This window comes from Marmota monax, unplaced genomic scaffold (genome assembly GCF_021218885.2).
Source record: "Marmota monax isolate L192 unplaced genomic scaffold, Marmota_monax_Labrador192_F-V1.1 WCK01_AAM20220418_F8-fsc00161, whole genome shotgun sequence".
NCBI classification, from domain to species: domain Eukaryota; kingdom Metazoa; phylum Chordata; class Mammalia; order Rodentia; family Sciuridae; genus Marmota; species Marmota monax.
In genome coordinates this window covers 2,777,002-2,802,732 of record NW_026693511.1, presented here as the reverse complement: position 1 = coordinate 2,802,732, position 25,731 = coordinate 2,777,002, and the positions used below count along the sequence as shown (strand labels likewise).

The 25,731-nt window shown below is 36.1% G+C and overlaps 1 protein-coding gene across 6 annotated transcripts; it reads left to right on the top strand.

Moving 5' to 3' along the window:
- The first annotated feature begins 1,175 nt into the window (after window positions 1-1,175).
- Window positions 1,176-25,285, top strand: Znf248 (zinc finger protein 248). 6 transcript variants are annotated; one of them, XM_046458406.2, is made up of 7 exons: window positions 1,176-1,369; window positions 2,076-2,137; window positions 3,089-3,190; window positions 3,286-3,327; window positions 16,159-16,285; window positions 16,609-16,704; window positions 21,090-25,285. In XM_046458406.2, the coding sequence occupies exons 4-7, from the start codon at window positions 3,313-3,315 to the stop codon at window positions 22,583-22,585; spliced, it is 1,734 nt and encodes a 577-aa protein (XP_046314362.1). In that variant the 5' UTR covers window positions 1,176-1,369; window positions 2,076-2,137; window positions 3,089-3,190; window positions 3,286-3,312; the 3' UTR covers window positions 22,586-25,285. The 6 variants fall into 6 exon arrangements, with proteins under 6 accessions (XP_046314362.1, XP_046314364.1, XP_046314366.1 ...); XM_046458408.2 differs by lacking the exon at window positions 2,076-2,137; XM_046458410.2 differs by lacking the exon at window positions 3,089-3,190.
- Window positions 25,286-25,731: the final 446 nt, after the last annotated feature.

The window sequence follows — 25,731 nt, the reverse complement described above, 5'->3', positions numbered from 1 at the left end:
GAATGGACATAAAGTGATATTTCATGAAAAGATAACCAAAAGAGAAAAAGGGAAGCTATTCTATTAGCAGAAAAAATAGATTTTAAGTAAAAAAAAAAAAAAAAAAAAACTACCAAAAGAGACCCCCCCCAAAAAAAAAGATATTGCCTAATTATGAAAGAGTCAATCCACTAGAAGCATATATCAATATCCCCAGGGCATTTTTCAAAAGAATTATAAAAACCAACTCAATTCTTAATCCTGGAATAGTTGACTCTAGCAGTTACTATATCAGTCACTTAGGGCAAAGAATAAACGATTTTACAAGGGGAGACTTTGCAAAATAAAGCTAATTTTGAAGAGAGGAGTAAAACAAATGATTAAGTCATTGCTTCTGACACAACAGCGTCCTAAAAAAATGGTATGAGGTGTACGTCAAGGAATGTTTTGTTCTAGTTTGTAAAGTATGTTTGGTTTCACGAGATCAGAGAGGTTTTACTTCTATAAGTTTGATACGTAAACAGTTTCCTACATATAAACAATTTTACTTTATTATTTAATTTTTGAGATGAGGTAGGGTTGGTGGGGGGGGGGGGTCTCCCTATGCTGCTCAGGCTGGAATCCTGCCTCAGCCTCCTGAAGAGTTGGGATCATATGCATGGGCCATCCTGCCGGTTTCAGAACTCATAGATTGTCTTTTTTCTTTATTCCATAGAATAGTCATGCTTGCTGCAGTTGTTTACATGAACCTGTTTTCTGTTTCCGATAAATGTATATTTATAAACGAAATTTAAGCATATGTTTCCTTTGAGACTAAAAATTGGTTTGATCCACAATCTAGTGTGCACCAACAGTGTGCTGGCTTCCTGCACAAGTGAATAATAGTAATCTCTCATTAAACTAGGCAAAAAATCCAGATGATTTTTAGAGACATGGGCATCGTGTATACCGGGAAGTACAAACTCGAGAAAAGTGTTGAACAATTTATGAGCCAGGCAGCGTTCTAAGTGCTTTTACAATGCAAACCGCTTTTGATTTTCATAGAAATTCTACTAGCTAGACATTGTTAATAGCTTCATTCTACAGTGGAAAATGAGGTATGGAAGGCATACCGCCTAGCAGCATCCCTTCCAAGAGCTCAGCCACCTTTCCGTCTCCCAGCCATCCCGTCGCACCGCCTCTCCCTCTGCGCATGCGCACCCCCCCCCCCCCCAGCAGTTCGTCGTCCCTGGCCTCTAGTCCCTCGTGGGAAACAATTGCCAGCCTCCGGGTCCACGCGGCGAGGGAGCGGGTGAGCCCGGAGGAGTTGAGCAAAGGCCTAGGGGGCCCGGGAGGCTTCGGGGACCGGAAGGAGACCTAGGCGGATTGGAGGAGTCCCGCGGACCCCGCGGTGAGACCTTGTTCATCTGCAATTGAAGCAGGCCATCCGGACGGGTGTATCCCTGTCGGGGGAAGGGGCTCGGGTCTGGCGCGGGAACGGTAGTGTTTGTGCTCGCGGGGTTCGCACTGGTCTAGCCTCAGCGCCTAGCCCGCGGCGCCGTCGTGTGGCCACAGGTGGGGAGTACCAGTGATTTTCCTACGCTCTGGGCCCTCGGGGAGGGAGTGGGGCTGCGGCGGGCGGGGATATGGGGAAGGGACCGCGCGTGTGTAGCGTGTGACGTGTGCGCGACGCGTGCTTGACGTTGTGACGTATGCCTGTCGCTGGACCCACGGGGAAGGGGCGGGGCTGCGAGGGCCAGGTCTGGTGTGACTGTTACTCTTGACCAAATAATCCACGTGAGATTCTTCCTTCTCTATAAAATGCGGATGTTATGAATATTTGCCGCTTTGGGTTGTTTCGATCACCTTCAGGTTTTTAGCCAATATCCTATAGATTTATTGTGTATATGTAGCGCGCTGGGAGGATCCCAAGAAGACTTCCCTTGCTGCTGGAGCTTGGACTGGTCCCTAAGGCCTTTGTGTTAGTGAAGTGGAAAAGGAAAAGGAGTGGCGTATCTAGCCACCAAGGCATTTTGCTGGCCCTAACACACCTGCATTCTAAGATATTCCTTATTTGTTACTTGTTTATTTATTATTTATTATGTATAATAACACAGTATTCTGAAGTCATCGAAGGCTGTGTGCCGGTGGAAGGTCTGGGACAAGTTTAAGAAGAGAGGTGAGCTGGAGCTGAGAGGGGTGGGCACCCAGGCTGCACAGGAAATGTCACCTTTTTGGAGCATGGGCTGGAATGAAAGACTCACCAGAGGCAGCTAACAAAATGCCATCCCTTCTCGTTAAAAGTCTCCCGTATCCTTCCTATCCTGTTCACTCTTTACTGAGGCTAGCACTTCTAGTGTACCATCCAAGGGTGGAATTTAGAGAGATGCTGAGTTTCCTGCTCTCCTGGCCTTATAGATTCACAGGATGGTAGTGCAGGCAAGTCCTCTTTGTTTTATCGCATTTAAAAGATTAAAAATAGTTTGTGAGAAAGTGATTCACATCATGCAGTTTGTCATTGGCAGGACCAAGAAATGTAAGATTTGCAGATTCCTGGGCCCTTGCTATCCATTTTGTCACTGTTAAGTCATAGTTAGTTTCTTATTAAAAAATCTTTTTGAGGTGGGCATGGTGGGGCAAGCCTGTAATCCCAGTAGCTCCATAGGCTGAAGCAGGAAAATTGCAATTTCAAGGCCAGCCTCAGAAACTTAGCAAGATCCTAAGCAATTTAGTGAGACCCTAAGCAACTTAGAGAGATCCTGCCTCAAAATTTAAAGATAAGCAGGGATAGATATGTATCTTAGTGGTAAATTGCCCCTGGGTTAAATCCCCAGTGTCCCCCCACACCCGCAAAAAAAAAAAAAAAGGTTTTTTTTTTTAATTGTAAACAAGTTAGAACAAACATTCTTTAAAAAAAAAAAATTTATCTTGCCTTAAACACACCATAAAGGAGGGTTAGAGATTTCTTGGGTTATCTGATCTCAAGGGATTAATGGTGTTAACAGGTAAATAAACAATGTGGTATAGTTTTTCTCCCTTTGCAACATTGGTATCCATACTATTTCCTTCTTTAGATTTACTGTTATTTTTAAACTCATCTTTTCATGTTTTTAATTTCTCTGTGTAACAGAACCTAAATTGGTAACAAATGAATAAGAAACAAATATTTGCTTACACTCAGTGAAAAGTATCATATCTAAACTCAACACATATGGGAGCCACACATGGACAGGTAAGTATCTTGTTGTGGAGCTGTATAGGCAGGTGAATCTAGGAACTGCAAGGCAGGCCAAGTTTCTCCTGACATCCTCCTTCCTTCTCTCTTAGCTTTCCCTCCTCCAATAAGAGCGGAAAATGAACAAATCCCAGGTGAGTGTTTTGTTTATTTACTCCCACTTTGTTTTAAGTTTATAAGGACTCATTTTTTTAGGAGAAAAAGTAAAACAAGGCAAAAGATTTATATTAAGGGAAATAGAGCGTAGCAAATTCAGAATAGGACAGTTGGCAAAATTAGATGAAGGACTTTTAATTTCATAGGATTGTCCAAGTTATTGTAAAATTTTCTGTGAATTTTCTAATAACATCCCTTAAATAAATGTGATATATTGTTTATAATCATTTCTTGGCTAGAAACAAAGTAGTGCTGGAGCAAAACCCAGTGCACAAAACCCAGTCTCTCTTTTCAGAAGACCAAACATTGAGAGGTTTGACTAGACTGCTCTCTGATGATCCTGATTAATTCAAGAATAAAACCTGAAAGGTACGGAGGAATGGAGGGGTTACATGTCCTCAAAACAGCATTCCTTAATGTGTTGGCTTGGTGTTTCTATATACAGTCACAGGTAGTTCTGGCTTATGTCTTGCATTTTTTAACCTGATAAATACATCCTTGTCCCATTACCACCATTCACCTGAGTTAGTTTAGAAAAAGCCACCAAATTATAGTCAAAACCAGTAGATATTTTTGTCTGCCTTACTAGACTGTTGAACAACATTTGATAGTATTGACCTCAATCTCTGATTTGAATGTCTCCTCTGTTGGTGTCTGCAACATCATCCTTTAAGCTCTCCCTGTTTCTTTTTTCTTTTTTTAAAATATTTTTTAGTTGTAGTTGGACACAATACCTTTATTTATTTATCTTTATGTGGTGCTGAGGATTGAACCCAGGGCCTCACATGTGCTAAGCGAGTGCTGTACCACTGAGCCACAACCCCAGCCTGTAAGCTCTCCCTGTTTCTGATGCTTGATTTCCTCTCTAATCCTCAGGAAAGCATCTTTGCTTTTTGTCCCAGGTGATTTTATACCCATATTTCCATCCTTGACTTACTCCTCCTCTGTGCTTTATTGACTGGTTTCATGTGTTTTATTTTTTTTCTTAATCAAATGCTTTTGAATTAATAATATACCAATATGTTTAAAAACTAAGTGACTATATTAATAAAAAAATTAAAACTTCAAACCAGAAAAACGATAATCTTAAAGATAAAAGATTTTGCACTCCCTTTCTCTTCATTTCTGCTTGCATTTTTAACCTGATAAATACAGCCTCTAGGTAGGGTGATATTTATCCTACAGAGATACTTTCACTGAGTGTGAAAGAAGTTCTTTAAATTAGTATGCTAGGATAACTGGCATATATTGGGACAGCCCCAAACTGGAGTGTATGGTCACCCTACTATAGATCCCTATTTTTAAAAACAGTTTCTTTTCTATCCTTCCAGTGTTTCTTTATCTGGTTAAAAGAAATAAGTGTACATATTCTTATATACCCCCTCCCTTTATTTAAGAAGGAATCCATTGTCCTTTAGGGCCTCTTAGACTTACATGGGCCTGTGTATTTCTAGTGTCATGTTAATGGCAGATTCTGAGTTAGTAGATATAGATGGTATCCTGGATTCTGAATTTCTAATAAGCTTCCAGGTGAAGCCAATTCTGCTCAAGGGCACCCTTTGAGTAGCAAGCCTGTACACTGTTTTCCATTCTTTTTTCACTTACATACACCAGAGATTTCTGTGACCAGAACATGGATTGCTGCTGCTTTCTTTGTCACAATTACATGGTAATTTAAGTGTAAATATTCAAGTTTATTAAACTACTTCCAACCTTTTGTTATTGTAAACCATGTTAGAATGAGTAACCTTGCATACACACATGTGCATATATGTACACACAAAATAATCCATAAATAGATATGTCTGTTAGATTAATTCCCAGAGCTTGATCAGCTTAGTGAGACTGCCTTGTCCTAGAGGTGGTATCATTTTATAGTCTCATTGGCAATTCATGAGGACTTATTTCTCCACAGCTTCTCCCATAGAGGTGTGTTTCAACCTTTGGATTTTGGGTACCAGATACGTAAAAAGTGGTATTTTGTGTAGTTAGCATCTGCAGTTTTCTTCACTCTGGATGAAGTTGAGTACCTTTTCACATGTGTAAGAGTGCTTTGTATTTTTCTGTGAACTGTCTGTTATTATGCACATTTTGTTCCCATCCTGTGTCTAGTTAGCTCTTTATATATTAGAGATGATAATGCTTGTTTTTTTGCATTTTTAAATTTTAATTTGTTATATATGGCAGCAGAATGCATTACAATTCATATTACACATATAGAGCACAATTTACTTGTTTTTTTATGAGTTGAAAATTACTACTTTTTGTTATATCAATCTTTTATGGGTTTAAACTTTATAGCATTTAAGGGAATAATTAGAAAGTTCTTCTCACTTCATGATTATAAAGAATCTGATCCTAAAATTTAGCACATTATGTGTTTTATGTTTAAATCTCTAATTCATTTGGAGTTTATTGTAGTATGCAAGAACAGGACAGTTAAATTGCAACAGTATCGTGACATTTACCACTTCCCGCCCTGGGTGCTGCTGTTATCTTGTTTTCTTCTCCCTGTCTTCTCAACCCTGTAAGACTTCTATAGCTTTAGATAGTTAGTAGCTTTATATTTACTTAAAAGCTTGCTCTTTCCTGTGTTTTCCTTCCTTGTAACAGCAGTTTTCTACTTCATCTATGATTATTTGTGTTTAACCCAAAGAACTTCTTTCATTATTTCTTGTGCCAGTCTTACAGTTAGAAATTCTCTCAACTTTTTTTTTTTTTTTAAAGATGTCTGCATTTCTTTGTTTCTGAAGGATATTTTTGATGAGTACAGAATTCTGGATTAAGAGCTCACCCTCTCCCCTTTGGTACTTTAAAGTATACCATCCCAATATCTTCTGAAACTTTGTTGTTGTTATCTGAAGTCAGCCTTATTTATTTTAATTTTTTCATTTCTTCATTTGAAACCCAAGGCCTCATTTGGCTAGGCAAATATTCACCACTGAGCTACACCCCACCCTGAAACATTTTAAATATTCTCCCCCCTTGAAAGCAGTGATTTTTTTTTTTTTTTCCAAAACTCTGGCAGCTTATGAGATTTTTTCCTTTTTTCTTGCAGTTGTTTCTTGATACTATTTGGTTTTGTTTTCTCTATGTGTACTTATCCTGTATTCTGGAAGGTTTTGATTCTGAGGTGTGATATCTTTTTTATCAGTTTGAGAAAATTCTCAGCTGTCCCCCCACCCCCACCCCGACACACCAAATATTTGCTAATTCCCTTCTGGGATTCCAGTTAAACTTAATCAGAATCTTTCAGTTCCTTATGTCTATTAGCATACATAACGTTTCTTGTCATTCTTTTTTTTTCCTTCCTTTATTTCTTCTTGTGTAAATCTTCACCTCTCTTTCAAAGATGTTAGTTTTCTAGCTGTGTTTATTTTGTTGTAGTGTCCTATATTCTGTACCCCTAAAGTTTTCTCTTTCACATTGAGTTTTTTGTTGTTGTTGTTGTTTTGTTTTGTTTTTGGCTTTTATTAGAGCTTCATAGTTGTACATAATAGTTGAGTTCATTTTGACATAATCATACATGAACGGATATTAATTTACTCCATTTCAGTCCCCAGTGCCCCTCCTTTCCCTCCTGTACTCCTGTACTCCCGTACTCCCGTACTCCCGTACTCGCGTACTCCCTCCCCCATTCCCTTTCTACCACTCTACTGGTCTGCTTTCTATTCTATAAATATATACAAAATATATATATTTTACATTTATTTCTTTTTTAAATCTTTATTTTATGTGGTGTTGTGTATCAAACCTAGTGCCTCATGCATGTGAGACAAGTGCTGTATCACTAAGCTATAGCCCCAACCCCCATTTGTATATTTTTAATTGGTGCTTATTTTACCTAAAGGTAGAGTTCACTATGGTATATTTATACATGCACATTGCCTAATTTTGTCAAATTCATTGTACATTTTCTCCCCTTTCCTGTCCCTGCTCTTTAATCCTCTACTCTTTTGATCTTTTCCCTGTTCTTATGATATCTGACCATCCCTTTTCCCTGCTTCATTCATAACTTCTACATATGAGAGAGAACACTTGACTCTTAATTTTCTGAGTCTGGCTCATTTCACTTACATGATATTCTCCAGTTCCATTTATGGGCATGATTTCATTCTTAATGGCCCAGTAAAACTCCATATATTCCATATTTTCTTAATCTATTCATCTGTTGATTGGCACCTGGGCTAGTTCCATATGGCTATTGTGAGTTGTGCCGCTATAAACATAGATGACTATTCACTACAATATGCAGATTTTTGTTCTTTTGGATAAATCTTGAGTGAGATAGCTAGTGGTTCCCTTCCTAGTTTTTTGAGGAATCTCCATACTGGTTAAAATCTCCAGAGTGGTTATACTAATTTGCAGTACCATCAGCAATGAATGAACATACCTTTTTTCCTGCATTCTCACCAGCATTTATCATTATTTGTATTCTTTTTATTTGGTAACTGGGAATTGAACCCAGGGGCACTTAAACGCTGAGCTAAATTCCTAGCCCTTTTTATTTTTATTTTTTTGAAATAGGGTCTTGCTTAGGACCTCATTAAATTGCTGAGGCTGCCTTTGAACTTGAGAATCCTCCTCCCTCAGCCTTCCTAGTCTCTGGGATTACAGATATGTACCACCATGGCTGGCTTATCATTTGTATTCCTGATAATTGCCATTCTCACTAGGGTAGATGAAATCTCAATATAGTTTTGATTCATATTTCTCTAACTGCTAGGGATGTTAAACATTTTTTTCTTACATTTGTTGGCCATTTGTGTTTCTTCTTTTGAGGAACATCTGTTTAGTCCGTTTAGTTCTTTTCCCCATTTATTCATTGCCACTTGGTTTGTTTTGTGTTTTTGTTTTTGTTGTTCTTTATAAATTCTGGATATTCATACTCTGTCAGAAAAATAACTGACAAAGATTTTCTTCCGTTCTATAGGTTCTCTTTTCACACTTTTTGTAGTTTATTTGCTGTGCCAAAGCTTTTTAATTTGATGCTGATTCATTTATTAATTCTTAGTTTGATTTCTTGAGCTTCAGGGATCTTGTTAAGGAATTCAGTACCTGTGTCAATATGTTGGAGTGTTAGCCTATGTTTTCTTAGCAATTGCAAAGTTTATGGTCTAGTTCCTAAGTCTTTCATTCACTTTGAGTTGACATGTGCAGGATGAGAGATAGGGATCTTGTTTCATTTTTCTACATAGGGTATCCAGTTTTTCCTTGCCAATTTTTTAAAAAGGATATCTTTTCCTCTCACATATTTTTGGTATTTTTGTCCAGTATCAGATGATTGTAACTGTGAGTTTATCTCTGTGTCTTCTATTCTTTTCCACTGATCTTTATGTCTATTTTTGTTTGTTTGTTTAGTGTAGATGGAAACAATGTTTTATTTATTTATGTTTTTCTGTTGTGCAGAGAGTTGAACCAGTGCTTCACACGTGTTAGGCAAACACTCTATCAATGAGCCATAACCCCAGCCCACTTCAAGTCTGTTTTGATGCCAGTATCATGCTGGTCTTGTTACTATAGCCCTATAGTATAATTTGAGATCCAGTATTTTGATGCTTCCAGAATATCTCTTCTTGTTCAGGGTCTTTTTATTCTTCTAAATGAATTTTAGGGCTGTCTTGTCTAGTTCTGTGAAGAATATCATTGGTATTTTGATAGGGATTGCATTGAAGTAAGGCCATTTTGACAGTATTATTTCTGCCTACCCAAGAACATGGGAAGTTTTTCTGTCTTTTAAGGTCTTCTTCAATGTCTTCCTTCAGTATTCATATAGTTTTCATTGAAGAGGGCTTTCACCTCCTCTACAAAATAAAATACTTGGGAATTGGTCTAAATTAATTTTCAAGTATTTTGAGATTATTCTGACTGGTAGAGTTTTCCTAATTTCTTTCCCAGCAGAGTCTCTACTGGAGTATAGGAAAGCTCTTGGTTTGTGAATAGTGATCTTGTATCCTATTACCTTGCTAAATTTATTTATCAACTCTTAAGAGTCATCTAGTGGAATGTTTCGGGTCTTCCAGATATTGGATCATGTCATCAGCAAACATATAGTGTCCTTTAATTTCCTTTTCTTGCCTGTTTGCTCTGGTTATAGTTTCAAGGACTATATTGAATAGAGGTGGTATTTTCTTCTTCCTGATTTTAGAAGAAATGTTTTCAGTTTTTCTTCATTCAGTACGATTTTTGGCTTTGGGTTTGTTGTATATAGCCTTTGTAATGTTGAGGTGAATTCCTTCTATCCCTAGTTTCTCCAGCATTTTTTAAACTTTTTATTTAATATTTATTTATTTTTAGTTATAGATGGACATAATATCTTTATTTTATTTGTTTATTTTGTAAGTGGTGCCAGGGATTGAACCCAGTGCCTCACACATGCTAGGCAAGCACTCTACCACTGAGCCACAACCCCGGTCCTCCAGCATTTTTAACATGAATAGATACTGGATTTTATCAAAGATCTTGTCTTTATCTGTGAAATAATCATGACTCTTGTCTTTCCTTTTCATCTATGTGGTGAATTATATTTATTGATTTGTATAGGTTGAACCAAACTTGCATCCAAGGGATTAAACCCATTTGAACATGGTATACTCTTTTCAACTACTTCCTTGAAGAGTTTTTGAATGCATATTTTGGTTTGTTTTTTGGTTTTGGTTAGTTTGGCTAGGGGTTTATCAATCTTGTTTATCTTTGTTACATTGATTCTGTATATTGTTTTATTAATTTTAGTTATGATCTTAATTATTCCTGTCTTCTACCGATTTCGACTTTTCTTCTTCCTTTTCTAAGGCCCTGAGTCATAACATTAGATTATTTGGATCTTTCTGTTGTTTTTTTTTAATGTAAGATTTCAAATCTGTAAACTAGCCTTTTAGAACTTCCTTTATGCTGTACATTTGTTATGATTTGTTTGTAGGAATTTTTTTTTATTTCTTCACTTGTCTCTTCTATGATCCATTCCTTGTCTAAAACAGTATTGTTCAGGGGCTGGGGTTGTGGCTCAGTGGTAGAGTGCTGGCCTAGCATGTGTGAGGCACTGGCTTTGATTCTCAGCACTACATATAAATAAATAAATAATAAAGGTCCAAAAACAATTAAAGAATTTTTTTTTTTTTTTTTTTAAAGAGTATTGGGGATGGGGATGTGGCTCAAGCGGTAGCGTGCTCGCCTGGCATGCACGGGGTGCTGGGTTCAACCTCTTCACCACATAAAAATAAAATAAAGATGTTGTGTCCACCGAAAACTAAAAAATAAGTATTAAAAAATTCTCTCTCTCTTTGAAAAAATTTTAAAAAAAATAAAAAAGAGTATTGTTCAATCTCTATGTGTTTATGTGATTTCTTTAATGTTTCTTGCTGTTGATTTCTAGTTTCATTCCATTATGAGCTGATAGGATGCATGGATATATCAATTTTTGGTATTTTCTGAGATTTGGATTTTAACCTAGAATATGATCTATTTTTTAAAAAATCTCATTGAGCTTCTGAGAAGAAAGTAAATTCAGCCATACATGTCTTGTGGATCCATTTAATTTATAGTATCATTTAGGATGGACGTACCTGTGTTGATTTTATGTTTAGATGAACAGGTGATAGGGATATTTAAAATCACCCAGCATTATTGTAGTGAGGTTTAATGTGAAGAAGTAGTGTTTTGTGTAATTAGTACACTTAGATTTATGGCATAATTATTTGTGGTGTTCAGTCATCTTGTTGAATTGTTACCTTCACCAATAATTAGTGGTTTTCTTTGTCTCCTCTGATTAATTTTTGCTTGAAATCTGCTTTGTCGATATGAGAATAGCTACTTACTCCTCCTTGTTTTGGGACTCCATTTGAATGGAATATTTTTCCCATTCTTCACTTTTAGCCTGTGAATGTCTGTGCCTATGAGATGAGTCTCTTCAAATAGCATATAGTTGGATCTTATTTTTTAATACATTCTAACAATCTGTCTGTGCCTTTTAATTAGGGAGTTGAGAACATTTATATTGAGTGTTGTTATGGATAGATGATTGTTACTTCCTGACATTTTGGTTAGTTTGCTGTATTTAATTGTCTTGGTTTTCATTTAGTTAATGGTTCTCTAGTGAACTTCATATGTTTGGGAGCTGTGGGGTTTGTTTTGGGGTTCCTCTGTGTATCTTTAAGTACTCTTTGTAGTGTTGGCTCAGTAGTTATCACTTTTAGTTTATTTTTATCTGGAAAATTTTTATTCGTCCATCAATTCTGACAGATAACTTTCCAGATATAGCAATCTTGGGTACAATTTTTCCTTTCAGAGCTTTTAGAGCTTATTCCAGGCCCTTCTTGATTTTAGAGTTTGACTTGAGAGTCAGAAGTAAGCCTTTCTAGTTTTGCCTCTAAATGTGACCTGACATTTTTCTCTTCGAGCTTTTAATATTCTTCCCTTATTTTCTATGTTAGGCTTTTTAATTATGATGTATCTTGGAGAAGTTCTGATTTGATCTTGTCTATTTGAGGGGTCCGGTATACCTCCTGTATATAGATGTCTATCTCATTTTTAAGGTAGGGAAATTTTTCTGCTTCTATCACCCTGAAAAGTTTCATAATGTTTTTAGCCTGTATTTTCCTATTCTCTTCTATCATAATGACTCTCAGGTTTGATCTCTTGCTATTGTCTCAGAGTTCTTATATATTCTGATCATGGTCTTCCCCCCAACCCCATTTATTGCATACTTAGTATTTGGAGTCACGTACCCGGTCTTCAAGGCCTGAGTTCTACCTTTGAGGTTTGGAGTTCTATTTTGTTTATGATCTCTACTGTTGATGATACTTCCAATTGAATTTTGAATTTGATTCATTATGCCTTACATTTCAAGAGCTCTGATTTTTTTCTTTTTAATATCTATTTCTTTTTTGAAATGGCCTTTCACCTCCTGCATTTTCTCTCTAATTCATTCCTTAGATATTCTTTTGGTTCACTCTTTGTTTTGGTCTTTCTCTGAAATTTCATCTACTTCCATATATATGGGTTTCTTTGTTGGTTTGTGAATTTTGTGGGGAGATTTGTTTGCCTGTTTCCTCATGTTTTCAGATTGGACTTGTACATAAGTTACATTTGATTCCTCTTCCTCTTTTATACATGTGTCCACCAATGTGTAGTTATCTTTTTTGGTCTAGGGACTTCTCTCTGGTTTTTGCTGTATGAGTAGATATCTAGAAGTGGACCTGAGGCCCCCCTCTAGTTGTTTTTACTTCAGGCACAGATATTGGTTTGGGGTTTTTCTTCCTTGTATTCTATGTGTTGAAGTATTGTTGAGGCTCAAGTAGGGCTAGTTTCTGTGTTCAGTGAGAATCAAGGTTACTGAAATGTGAGCTACTCATCAGGATCTCTACTCTGTAAGCTTAAAGTATGCCTGTCATTTCACAGATCCTCTTAGAGAAACAGGGCAAGGACTAGTAATGTTAACAACCTATGTACATCCTTAAAATAAATGTCCCGTGTCTACTTGGATATCTCTGCTACTTACAGAGGAATAGTGGGGTCAGCATTTAACATCAATGCTAATAGTAAACAACTATGACCTCAATCCGACATTAACCAGCAGGTGTCTACTGTGCCATCAACTGTATTAATAATCACAACATGTGTTGGGTACAAATTACATAAACTATATAATTTTACCATATAATGGAATTATAGTTCCTTAAATGAAGACAAAATATGGTGGAAAGGCAAGAGAAAGTTTGAAGTATTTTAAAAGTGAACAAAGGAGAAGCAGGAGAAAGGAATCAGATGATGGCTATAAAGATAGGGGAATAAAAAATAACTAAAAGTAATAGTGGAAGAAAAAAGGTACAGGAAAAGTTGGTTACTAATGGTATAAGAGAATGAAGGGGTAATAAGAGGAACAAAAACTGAAGAATGTACAAAAAAACAAAAGATCTAAAGAGAACAAACCCATGTAAAATTTTACCCCACCAGCTGGGTGCAGCAGCACATGCCTGTAATCCCAGTGGCTTGAGAGGCTGAGGCGGAAGGATTGCAAGTTCAAAGCCAATCTCAGCAACTTATTGAGGTCTTAAGCAACTTAGCAAGACCCTGTCTCTAAATAAAATTAAAAATGGGCTAGCGATGTGGCTCAGTGGTTAAGCACCCCTGGGTTAAATCCCCACTACTAAAAACTAAAAACAAAACAGTGAATAAGAGAGCAATTAAAATGAATAAAAATTTATATGAACATTTATATTATATATTTTTGTACCTATCCACATTAGTGAGAACACTAACACCCCCACCCCACCCCCCACTTACACCCATACATACATACACACAATAATGCAGAATATAAAAAAGTAAAATATGTGTATACGTGTATGTGAAATAAAAATTAGAAAAGAAAAATAATTTTTTATTTTTTATTTGTTTTAATTAGTTATACAGGACAGTAGAATGATAGGATATGTCCTTTATGCTTTTGGATAGAGTACTGTATGAATGTCAGTTAGATCAATTAATATGCTACTTATGTCCTTTATATGCTTACTGACTTTCTGCATTTGATCTATCAGTATTCAGGCGGGTTGAAGTCTTTAATTGTAATGTAGATTGGTCATTTTCTCCTTTCATATCTTTCAGTTTTTTCCTAATGCATTTCAACAGCCTTGTTAGATGCATACTGTTTTAGATTGCATCTTTTTCTAGTATGAATTTGAATCCATCTAATGAACTCTTAACTTCAGATACTGTGTTTTTTAGCTCTGATATGCCCACTGCATGTGTGTATATATGTGTAAGAAGTCTCCAGCATCATCCTAGGTGGAGTGAGTCCCTAGAATGACTCAGCATATAGTCATTCTTAATGGCTGTATTTTAGTACATATGAAAAGGATATAAGCATAATGAGCAAGATTCTAAGAGCTTTCTACCAGTGGAGTCTTAAAGAACACACTTAAGTCCTCTAGCCATGACTCATGAAATACATACCAAGAAAGCCCAAAGATACTTGGCACCCAGAGTTTTTGTCAGGCACTGGTTATATAGGTACTGTCTAGTATTGTTGCCAAAAGCTTGGTCCTTGTTCCCAATGCCAATCTTAATAATGAAGACATGGTTTTGAGAAAAAGGAAAAAGAAGGTTTATTGCTTTGCTAGCAAGGAGAAACACAGGGGACTCCTGTCCCAAAGGCTGTGATTCTGCCCATCAGCAGGAATAGGGGGATTTTAAAAGAGGTGATTCAAAGGCTACATTCCACATTTTCTCTGTCTGGAACTGTAATTCACTTGTTAATTTGAAAGAGAGTCATTTCTGAGATCTTCTGGTACCATCTCCAAAGTCTGGATTACTTCATTCCTATGGTGGATGTTTACTCAGGGACAGGTAATTCTGCCTAGGATGGTAAAGAAAGATAATCCTATTTTCCCCTAAAATTAGGGAGGGGGAGAGATTAGGGAGGAGCTAGGGAGAAAGGAAGAGAAAGAAACATGTCCATTTTAAAAATAAGTTGTAGTGGCAGAGCAGCAAGGGTTATATTCAGAGCAAAAAGTGGACCACTGTTGTAGCATGTCCCAAAATTCTAGACTCCCAGAAGGAAAGCACATATGCAGAATAAACAATATTGTTTACATTAGCAGTTCAGGCTCAGTGGGTTGTTCTTATCAGGGAATGATAATGAAAATTCTCTTGAAATTCAAGTTCCCAGAAATCCAACAAAGGGTGACCTTTCAAAGGACATCAGTCTCAGGCCTATAGTCTTAGCCCTTTTTCTATACAACATAAATTCATTTATCTGTTGAGCTTTTACCATCCTCACATTTATTTTGTTCATATTTTCCTCTTTTTTATTGGACATATTCATCATAATTTATATTGAAGATCTTGTTTTTTAATTCCAGTATCTGGGTCACCCATGGATCTGCTTTTTTTGTTTTGTTTTTTAGTGCCAGGGTATTGTGCATGTTAGGCAAGAGCTTTAACGCTTAGCTATATTTATAGCCCTTTTAAAAATTTTATTTTGAGACAGGATCTTGTTAATAGGTTGTCTGAGCTGGCCTCAAGCTTGCCAGTCCCTTTGTGAGCCTCCCCTACATGGCTGGGATTACAGGCATATGCCACCACATCTGACTGGAGTGGCTGCTTTTATTCCCTTTTTTTCTTGGTCCCTGTTATTTCACATACCACTAATTTTTTTACTGAATATCAAATATTGTGTTATGAACAAATAAATTTGTTTCTTGGTCCCTGTTATTTCACAAACCACTAATATTTTTACTGAATATCAAATATTGTGTTATGAACAAAAAAGGATGAGCTCTGCTTGAAGAGATCATCTCCAGAAGATGATCTCTTCAAGCAGAGCTCATCCTTTTCTCTGGTGGGCAGTTAGACTGCAAGGCAGTCTTTTCAACTAATCATGGACTTCTCTTAGTCAGGGCCTGTGCCATATACATTGTAATCTCACTGTTTATTTTAACAACTGCAGATATTACTTCCTGATGAAAATTAGCATGGTAATGTAAAAGATAGTAGGAAAAAAATGTTCTCTATAATTCCAATCCACTTTGTATACACTGCCAGTTCCTGCAATATCCATCTTCTTAAGTGTTCACATGTATGTATCCTAATGAGGTCATAAGCACTTTGAGAACAGGAACCATGTTTTATGTTCGCCTCAGTAATATTTATAGCAACTAGGACAGTCCTTAGTGGAAACTCAATTTTTGCAAAATATATTATTCTATGTAGTAAAGCTTAAAAGGAGGTATTCTGTCATTTTTCAGTAAATTTTTTCTATACCATTTCATTCTGACTACTTCATATATAAAGGGGATATTCTCTTACAGGAGCAAGTGTCATTCAAGGATGTGTGTGTGGACTTTACCAAGGAAGAATGGAGTCTGTTGGACCCTGCTCAGAAGATACTATACAGAGATGTGATCCTGGAAAATTACAGTAACCTTGTCTCAGTTGGTGAGAATTTTTTGTTTTTAGTGTGGTTACCAATTGCATGCACTTCTCAGTTGCTGACAGTGAACAGTGAAAGCCCTGTGGTTTTCTGTTTTAAAGCTTGAGATTCATAATTTGCTGTTTTAAAGTTTGAGATTCAATGCTATGAAGTGACTGATCTTTTTAGTCTTCTATGTAAAGAATGTATTCTTATCTCTCAGTGGTTGGTTCATCTGAGCACCTTCTCTAAGCACTCCTGAAGTTATACCTTTCTTTCCCTTCATTTTTGCATTTATCCCCAAAGTAAAGCTATTTAGTCCCAGCCCTGTGTTATTTTGTCTTAACAGGGTATTGCGTTACTAAGCCAGAAGTGATCTTCAAAATAGAACAAGGAGAAGAGCCCTGGATATTAGAGAAGGAATTCCCAAGCCAGTGCCACTCAGGTGAGTTAGTGAATTCATAGGCAGATGAAGACCAGAGGAAGTTAATTTTAGGTCATTTGGTTTAGGGTTTGTACCCTTTGAAGGTCTTGTTTTTTAATTCCAGTATCTTTGGAATGCTGGAATACTTTTTCAGAAATTTCCATTTTTAGCCTCAGACCTTTGGAAATGACCAAGAACTCCATTCTATTATCTTAATAATTCTTCTGTATGTCACTCCTCCTCATAAATGCTTTTCTTTTTCTTCAGCATTTTAGAATGATTTATTATACTCATAATCAAAAGCTAGTTGGCTTCACATTAGTTTTTTGTTGTTGTTGTTAGTTTTTTTTTTTTTACAATCATTCACCTCTCTGTTTTCTTAGGACACCTTTTGTTAGCTGGTATATATTCATGAACTACTTCCATATACCCATTTGACAAAAACATGATGATGAACACTCCCTGTGATCCAGTTATGTTTTAGGTAACACAGAATGATGTCCTGGTATCATAGAGCTTATATTACAGTGAGGGACAAACAATATGTTGGTTGGTGGTAAGTTCTGTGAAGAGAGTTCTCCCAGGGAACAGGAGACTAAAGCATATTTAGCAAGGAGATCAAAGAAATCCTTTTGATGAGGTCCCCATTAAACAGGAGACTTAATAAAGTGAGAGTACAAGCTCTGTAGATTGATGGTATTCCAGGCAGAGAGGACATCAGGTGCTATATCTCTTAGGCAAGTGTGTTCTTGGACTATTTAGATAATGACAGTGGGTGGAAGCTGGTGGGTATGGAGGAGGCTAGTAGGAGGATTTTATAAATAGTAGTAGCATGTGCCATGTAGATATAATAATTTAATTTTGAGGGATGTGAAAAACCTTCAGTTTATCTTGAGTTAATGTCAATTAGATTAAATCATCAGATCTGATTTACAGTTTAAAAGGATGTCTGACTTCTGTGTGGTGACTGTACTGAGTGGAGTGATTGGTAGGCAGGCATGAGCAAGAGAAGAGATACTAGTTAGGAGGCTATGCTGTACTCCAGAGGGGAGAGGGTGATGGCAAAAACCATGCTAGAGGTGCTGAGAATTGGTAGGTATCTTGGAGATGAGGCCACAAGTATTTGCTCTCAGAGTCAAAGAGAGGAGTCTAGCATGATTCCAATGATTCTCAAGCAACTACATAAATTAGGGAGCCATTTACTGATATAGAGAAAATTATGGAGGAGACATTATAGGGAAGTTATTATAGATTTAATTTTGGAAAAGAAAAGTTGGAGATAACTGTTAGAATCTGAGGTTGGATATGGCTAAGTGTGGTGCATGGTTGAGGTTGGAACTAGAGGTAGCCATTTAAAAGGCATCAACTTTAAATGCTGATAAGGCAGAGATGCAATCTAGAACAGAGATTGACAGAATCGTTTTTTGTAAAAGACCAGATAATAAAAGTGTTAGGCCTAAAAAGCCACATGAACTACTTACTGCTGTTCTCTTCCTTCTTCCTGTTCCTCTTCTTTCTCTCTTCCTTTCTCCTTTCTTCCTTCCTTCTCCCACCTCTTTACTCTTCTTCTTTTTCCCTTCAAAAACCTTAAAAGACCATTTCCTTGTGGTCATTGTTTGCCAGCAGCTTATCTTGAGCATGTAGGTGAGAGTAGTCCTAGTACAATACTATTTTTTGAAGGTATTAAGTCCATTTATTTGAAGAGATTGAGAAGGAACAACCTGAGCTTCACAAAAACCACAGAGCCTGTTTGCCAGGAGTTAAATACAGTCTGTTCTACCTTCTACTAGTACCTTAAATGGCAAACATGGGATCCCTACACTATTCCTTGTCATCTCTTACTGATCTTATCATACTTATGTTATTTTTCTTTCAAAACTACCTATATCTCTTCATATTCTAATTTTGCATTGATGACACTTGAAAGCAGAACAGTGTCTCTCAATGTTCTCATTTCTGACTTGGCCTAATTCCTAATTCATTTATTCATTCATTCTTCTTTTTTTGTTTTTTTTAACCTCAAGCATTTCAGTTTCTCTTTAACTAGCCTGACAAAGTAATCTATAGAAATAAATGAGATTATAGTCTCTTTTTATTGACTGTTATAATGTGGTTCTGTTTTACTTGTCTTACATTTCTTTCTTTCGATATTAAACCTTATACTATCCTATATCTTAAATTGTGATTATAAATGTTCTCTCATTTATCTAAAACCTTTTTCTTATTTACTTTGCTTTTTTTCAGATAATTAATATTATATGTGTAAAATGTTCAGACACTGCATAGTACATGGTAATGACTTCAGTCATTGTTACTATTTCACTTGTTTTAAGTCATAACAATTTTTTGCCATTAATAGACCATATTTTGTGACACTATTCCATCAGTGGTTGTGCCTCAAAACTCAGACCTGAGTTGCTTAGGGTTTCTTTCCCTACTGAGATTTTGTTCTCTCTAAAAAAAGGACTTTTCTTAATTCTGATATTTTGGTAATTAGTGTTGACTACCTGTAGAGCCAAGTTTATGAGAAACCTTTTTTTCTTTTCCATCCATTCACAAAGCACTCTATAGTACTCTTCCTAAGTGTACTTTCCCTTCTTTTGTCCAATGTATTATATTACTATTGGTTAGAGTTTGGAAATAATCCTCATGCACATTGTTTTCCTAAGAATCATTTCAGAGGAAGCAGGGGAAACAAGACTTGTATTACCTGCCAAGAGTTAGACCCTGGTCACAACAGAGGCTTAGCATTGAGCAGGGGATTTTTTATGTTACGGGGAATTATATGAACAGTAGCTTCTTTTAAAGAATAAAGCAGGTAGAGTCTTAAAATGGTAGGAATGTTGTAGAGATTTTTTGCTTCATTCTTTTATTATTCCTGTTGTTGTTTTAATGGAAAAAAAAAATAGCGTTGCACCGAAGGATGTCTAGATTCCAAGGAGAGAACCAAGGCTAGATTGCTTCTAATTGTGTGAAAGATGTGTTATTAGGAATTAGCAATTTACAAGAATCTGATACATAGCTAGAATGCACAGAGATGTTTTTTGTGGACTTAAGGAATGTTGGTTTGAATAGTCAATGTAAATCAGCTGGTGTAAATTTTTGTTTGCTTACTTACTTTGTTTTGGCCAGGATAATAACATCTTTGTTTGTCTTTGGGACTGTGGACTTCATAGATATTTTTGTAACATGATTAACATTGTTTCATTGATTAGCAACAGTGAAGTATATAGCCAAGAATTTTTATGATGAAGTGTACTGAAGATTTTAGTCTCATATATAGGAATGATTGTTATGGGCCCCACATGCAAATAAAAAACACACAGATGAAACTAAATATTAAACAAGTAAACCTAGAAAATCGTGGAAATAAAGGCAGACTCAACACCTAGATATAGAACATACACATGAATATTAGTGAGAGTCCCTCTACAATAATAAGTCTATGAGCAAACAGGGTATATACTTCTCTTGCCTTTGCCAAAACCTAATTCTTTCTATATTTTTCTCAGACATTCTTTTTATTGTGTGAATTTTCTGTTCTTTGAAATGAACAATCTCAGATAATCTCCATTTCTCTATTTATCATACCTCAAGTTTATTTCACTTCCTCTAACATGCATTTCCACAGCATTTTAGGGGGAAAAAAATTTCCTTGTTGATAAAATTAAAGAAAACTTCTATCAGGCCTGTGCTATCAGATCATTCTTTTCACCATGGGAAAGTTTGTGTTTATAGGACTTTAAGTTGGTGTGATGAATGGAATGGAAAAGAATGTACTCTAGTGGAAATAAATCTGTTCCAGTGATTGTGTGAGGGCTGAGGTTGCAGAGGTTGTCTGAGGGCTCCCTATTTTGTATCCAGCCAATGTAGTTTATCCTCTGAAACCCTTGCCTACTAATCTTTAGTGTCACTTTATTTCAGTGTTCAGTGTCTCTTTTGGGCTTACCTTATTGTTTTCAAGTTTCCCTATTTTTCAATTAGCCACTATAGTTCTCTGTCCTATGAATTTTATCTATCCTTTTTATATCCAGGTTGTTTGTTTGTTCCTTGTTTTTTATTTTTTTATTATGGTGCTGGGAATTGAACCCAGTGCCTCACATGTACCAGGCAAGCACTGTACCACTGAACCACATCCCCAGCCTTTCTAAGTCCAGTTTTGAAATTTGTATTTATAAAGTGTTAAATGTGTTTGCCACTTTCCTTTCCCTGACTCCACAGCAACACATTTGTATTTTCTACTCAAGTAAAGAGAGCAAAGGAAATATCTTATTTAGTTCAAACCAAGAAAATGAGTCTAAAACTAAAGAATTGACTATAGAATAGGGCATTTGTGTAAAAGTCTAAGTCCATCAGAAATGTATTAAAATATGTAAGTTGTGATTATTTTTTTTTTTCATTTCTAGAAAGAAAATGGAAATTTGATGACCTATTAGAGAACAGCCAGGAAAATCAAGATGAATACTTTTGGCAGTTCATGTTCACCAACAGTAAAACACAAAGTGTAGAAAGTGGCAGTAAAGTTAGGAAAACTTGCAGTGTGGACACAGACCCCGTTTCTTCAAGAAATTTTCATTTCAAAATATGCGACTCATGTGAAATGAGTTTGAAAAATATTTCAGGTTTAATTACTAGTAAAAGAAGCTATTCTAGAAAGAAGCCTGATGAGTTTAATGTATGTGAAAAATTACTCCTTGATAGGCATGAGAAAATTTCTGTTGGAGAGAAATCTTATAAATGTGATCAAAAAAGGAATGTTCTCAGTCATCGCCAGGATCTTACTCAGCCAATTTTTAATCAGCCTTTTGAGTATAGTGAAGATGAACAAGGCTTTAATGAAGAAGCAACCTTTTTTATAAATCAGAGGTCTCAGATAGGGGAGACACTCTGTAAATACACTGAATGTAGAAGAAACTTCATTGATGGTTTAAAGCTTAGTGTATCTCAGAGAACTCATTTGGAAATGGAGCCGCATGAATGTGGTATCTGTGGGAAGTCCTTTTATATGGATTTACGATTTGGACATCAAAAATTTCTTTCAGGAAACATTCCTTATGAATATAATGAGTATGGGGAAGTCTTCTGTGACAATTCAGCATTCATTATTCATCAGGGATACACACGAAAGATTCCCCAAGAATACAAAGTGAGTAACAAAACTTGGGAAAAGTCAACCCTCTTTAAACATCAGATAGTACATATGGGAGAAAAACCCTATGAGTACCATGAAAATGGGAATAATTTCAGCAAAAAATCTCATATTACCCAGTCTCGGAGAGCTCATTCTGGAGAAAAAACCTTTGAATGTGGTGAATGTGGCAAAACTTTCTGGGAGAAGTCAAACCTCACTCAACATCAGAGAACACACACAGGAGAGAAGCCCTATGAATGTACTGAGTGTGGAAAAGCTTTTTGCCAGAAACCACATCTTACCAACCACCAGCGAACACATACAGGAGAAAAACCCTATGAATGTAAACAATGTGGGAAAACTTTCTGTGTGAAGTCAAACCTCACTGAACATCAGAGAACACACACAGGGGAAAAGCCCTATGAATGTAGTGCATGTGGAAAATCCTTCTGCCACAGGTCAGCCCTAACTGTCCATCAGAGAACACACACAGGAGAGAAACCTTTTATATGTAATGAATGTGGAAAGTCCTTCTGTGTGAAGTCAAACCTCATTGTACATCAAAGAACTCACACTGGGGAGAAACCCTATAAATGTAATGAATGTGGGAAAACCTTCTGTGAAAAATCAGCTCTGACTAAACATCAGAGAACTCACACAGGGGAGAAGCCCTATGAGTGTACTGCATGTGGGAAGACTTTTAGTCAAAGATCAGTACTCACTAAACATCAGAGGATTCACACAAGAGTGAAAGCTCTTTCAACATCTTAAATGTTCAGAAGCTTTCAGACATCAGATTTGTTGTAAAATTTTTAAAATGAAATTAAAGAAAGCCAAAGAATGCCACAGAGTACTAGAAAAATGACATCTCATTTAAATATCTGAAAGCTTCCAAGAAAAATTGAAACTTAACTAAAGAAATTTGTCATGAGGGAAAACCTATTCATTTAATCAATGTGGTAAAAATCTTTAGAATTTATGTTGTTTGATATGTCTTCCAGATGTGATACCAAATTTTTAAATAGAATTGGTAATATTCATTTTACTTGTATTCACACTGGAATTTGAAGTTTAAAAATTGAATGGCGGTAACATTAAACATACATGTTAAGAGTCCCTGCTATTTGTAGATTTACATGAGTATGATAATGTAACTAATAAAGGGTATGCTTGATTTGCATATTAGAGCCCAACATGATTGTAAGGAGAAAATATGATCCCCTAGGTTAGTGAATTTTAAGGCATAAATATTTTCCACACTAAATACCACAGTGATTTTTATGTGTGAATGTGTGTTTGTATGTCTATATGTGTGTGTGTATATATATATGTGTGTGTGTGTGTGTACATATGTAAATACATTTGTACGTACACAACTACTCCACACATACAGTGATGTGTTAGTGTCACCTTGTACTGACTTAAAAGTGCTGCTGATTATTAAATTTTCAGGAATTTTGTAAGTCATTTGTTAAACACAGTCATTACCTAGAATTATTGTAAACTTAAACTAAAACTAAAAGCAAAGGTAACCCAAATACTCATCACTCACAACTTTCTAATAATCTTGCTGCATTTCACTGTTCTTTTTGTTATTTAGGTTATTTACATTATTGGATCCATATGGTGAGAATACTGTGTAATGGTTTGCTCCTATACACCTCTTCCCAATTCCACATTCAGTGCCATCATGTTGGTAACTTGGCCTTATTCATATTTAAACCATGGAAATTGGCAAACTCTACATAGCAGGGTATTCATTTTCTCAGAGAAACTGTTGTCCAGTGTTTACCAGCACACCTCTGTCTATATATGAAAACATATTTGGCTGATTTAAAGTACAAACCACATACCCTTTTTCCTATTTCCTGAAACAAATAAATGGCTATGCCATTATTACTGAACTGCCTCATCAGTTAAAAAAAAGCCAAAAGATGTTTTGTGAGGTTTTAACTACCTCTGAACCAGTTTGATTCTAAATACTATCAGAGACTCTTTATAGCTTGGCCAGTATATGTTTGAAGTGAAATATTATTTCACAAAGAAGCATTCTACCTACTTTTGACTGGTTCCTGGCATATATAAATGAGTATGGTTATTATTATGAAGCTATCCCTTCAATGAAGAAGTCAAAACAATATTTTTCTGAGGTTTTTGAGCTACCTCCCAATCAGTCATGTAAATTCTGTTAATAAGAATGGTATTTACACAAATTAAAGTTTAACATCACTTGTAAATGGTAATACTCAATGCACTCTAGAAATAAAAACTGGTGGTATGTAATGGAATGCCATTTTCATACTCTTGGTATTTCATTGTGGATCTCTTTAGGCATGATATATGTAACCCTAGTTCTATGTAATCCAGAAACTATGTACTTGTATTTAGTGTTAATGTCATATAGTGTTTGCCTCCTTTGTTCCTTTGTTCTCTATGCTTCTTAGGACCACATTGGTTAATAATTCTGTGACTACTTATTTCTTCCTTGCTGAGCTGAGTTTTATCACTTTGAGCTGAGTTTTTATTGTCTAGATGATTTAGGGGATAAATCCAGATTAGTTGGAATTAATCACAGAAATTCCATTCAGGTAATTTTGTTGGATGAATAGGTGAGCAAGGAGATGTTTGGAGAATAGACTGTAGTATTTTTGGGAAAAGTCTCAATGATAAAACATTGACATGACATGAGAAGATATGAGAGACATGAGAAGAGATTGTCCCTCTTCTTCTAGACTTTTTCATGTCTGTACATGATATCAGCTTATAGTTTGTGGCCCTGAAGGGCAGTAGCCTGAAGATAACAGAGCACATGTGGGAAAAGCTGGCCCAGAACTGAGATGCTCAACTCTTTCTGCAGCTGCTCTCTTCTGAAACTTTAGATTACATGAAGTAATACAGTTTCTTGTTTATTCATAGGACTGTCTGATATTTAAAGGTAAAGGCATTTTAGTTGATACAAAGGAACACTTTTCTAAGTGTTACAAGTTCTGCACCGTGATTTGAGGGAAGAATTTTTTCTGATTTGGGGATGGATGTTTGTATAAGCCAGGTTTTTTTTTTTTTTTTTTCTGATGGAAAACAGAATTTTCTATCTAAAAACATTTTAGTGGTAGATTTTTTACAATAATATGGAACAAGCGATGTTAAAACATACACTTAGAAACCATCACCTGCATGAAGCCATTCCTATTCTGAGTCTTCAGGGAACAAGGTTGGAGTCCATTTGAGAGCTCCTGTCATGGAGGATGTATTGTCACTACCAGAATTGTGGCACCAAATTGTTAGTACCTTCCTTTGAAGAACTCAACTTAGATACCTTTGCTGTTGAGCCCAGGTGGGCACAGAGAATGATGGAGAGAGAGTTTGGGTGGAGAAAATGTGGAATAAGCACAGTGGTTTGTTGTTTTTCATTTCTGTAAATTCCTATGTAAAGGCTCAGTATTAGAAATAAAGTTATTATATTAGTTGAAAGGTAAGTTTCCACTTTGTTGTGATTTTTCATATCAGCATAAGTAAATTATTTTGGAACTGAGCCCTGTAGCAGGTACATCTGCCTTTTGACATGTATGAAGCAGATGTTAAGTTAAATTGCATTGTTCATATATTTCTCTGTGGTGTTAAATGTGGTATGAGGGAAGTAGTTCTATAGTCTTCTAAAAAAACCAGCTAGGTGTCCCTATACTGTTCACCTTTTTTATTGATTTGATATGGTACTGGTGTTACCATTTACTTAGATATAAATTATCTCTATTGCTTTTGTCTGCTATATAACTTTTAAACAATTTTCTAGTAGTAGTCACATAGTTTTTACCCTAGATGGTACTGTCTTCCTGACCTGCATTTGTGTTGATCCCAAAATTAACATTTTGTTCCAAAATAAGGTTAGTGAGAACCCATCCTAGAGTACTTAACATTGT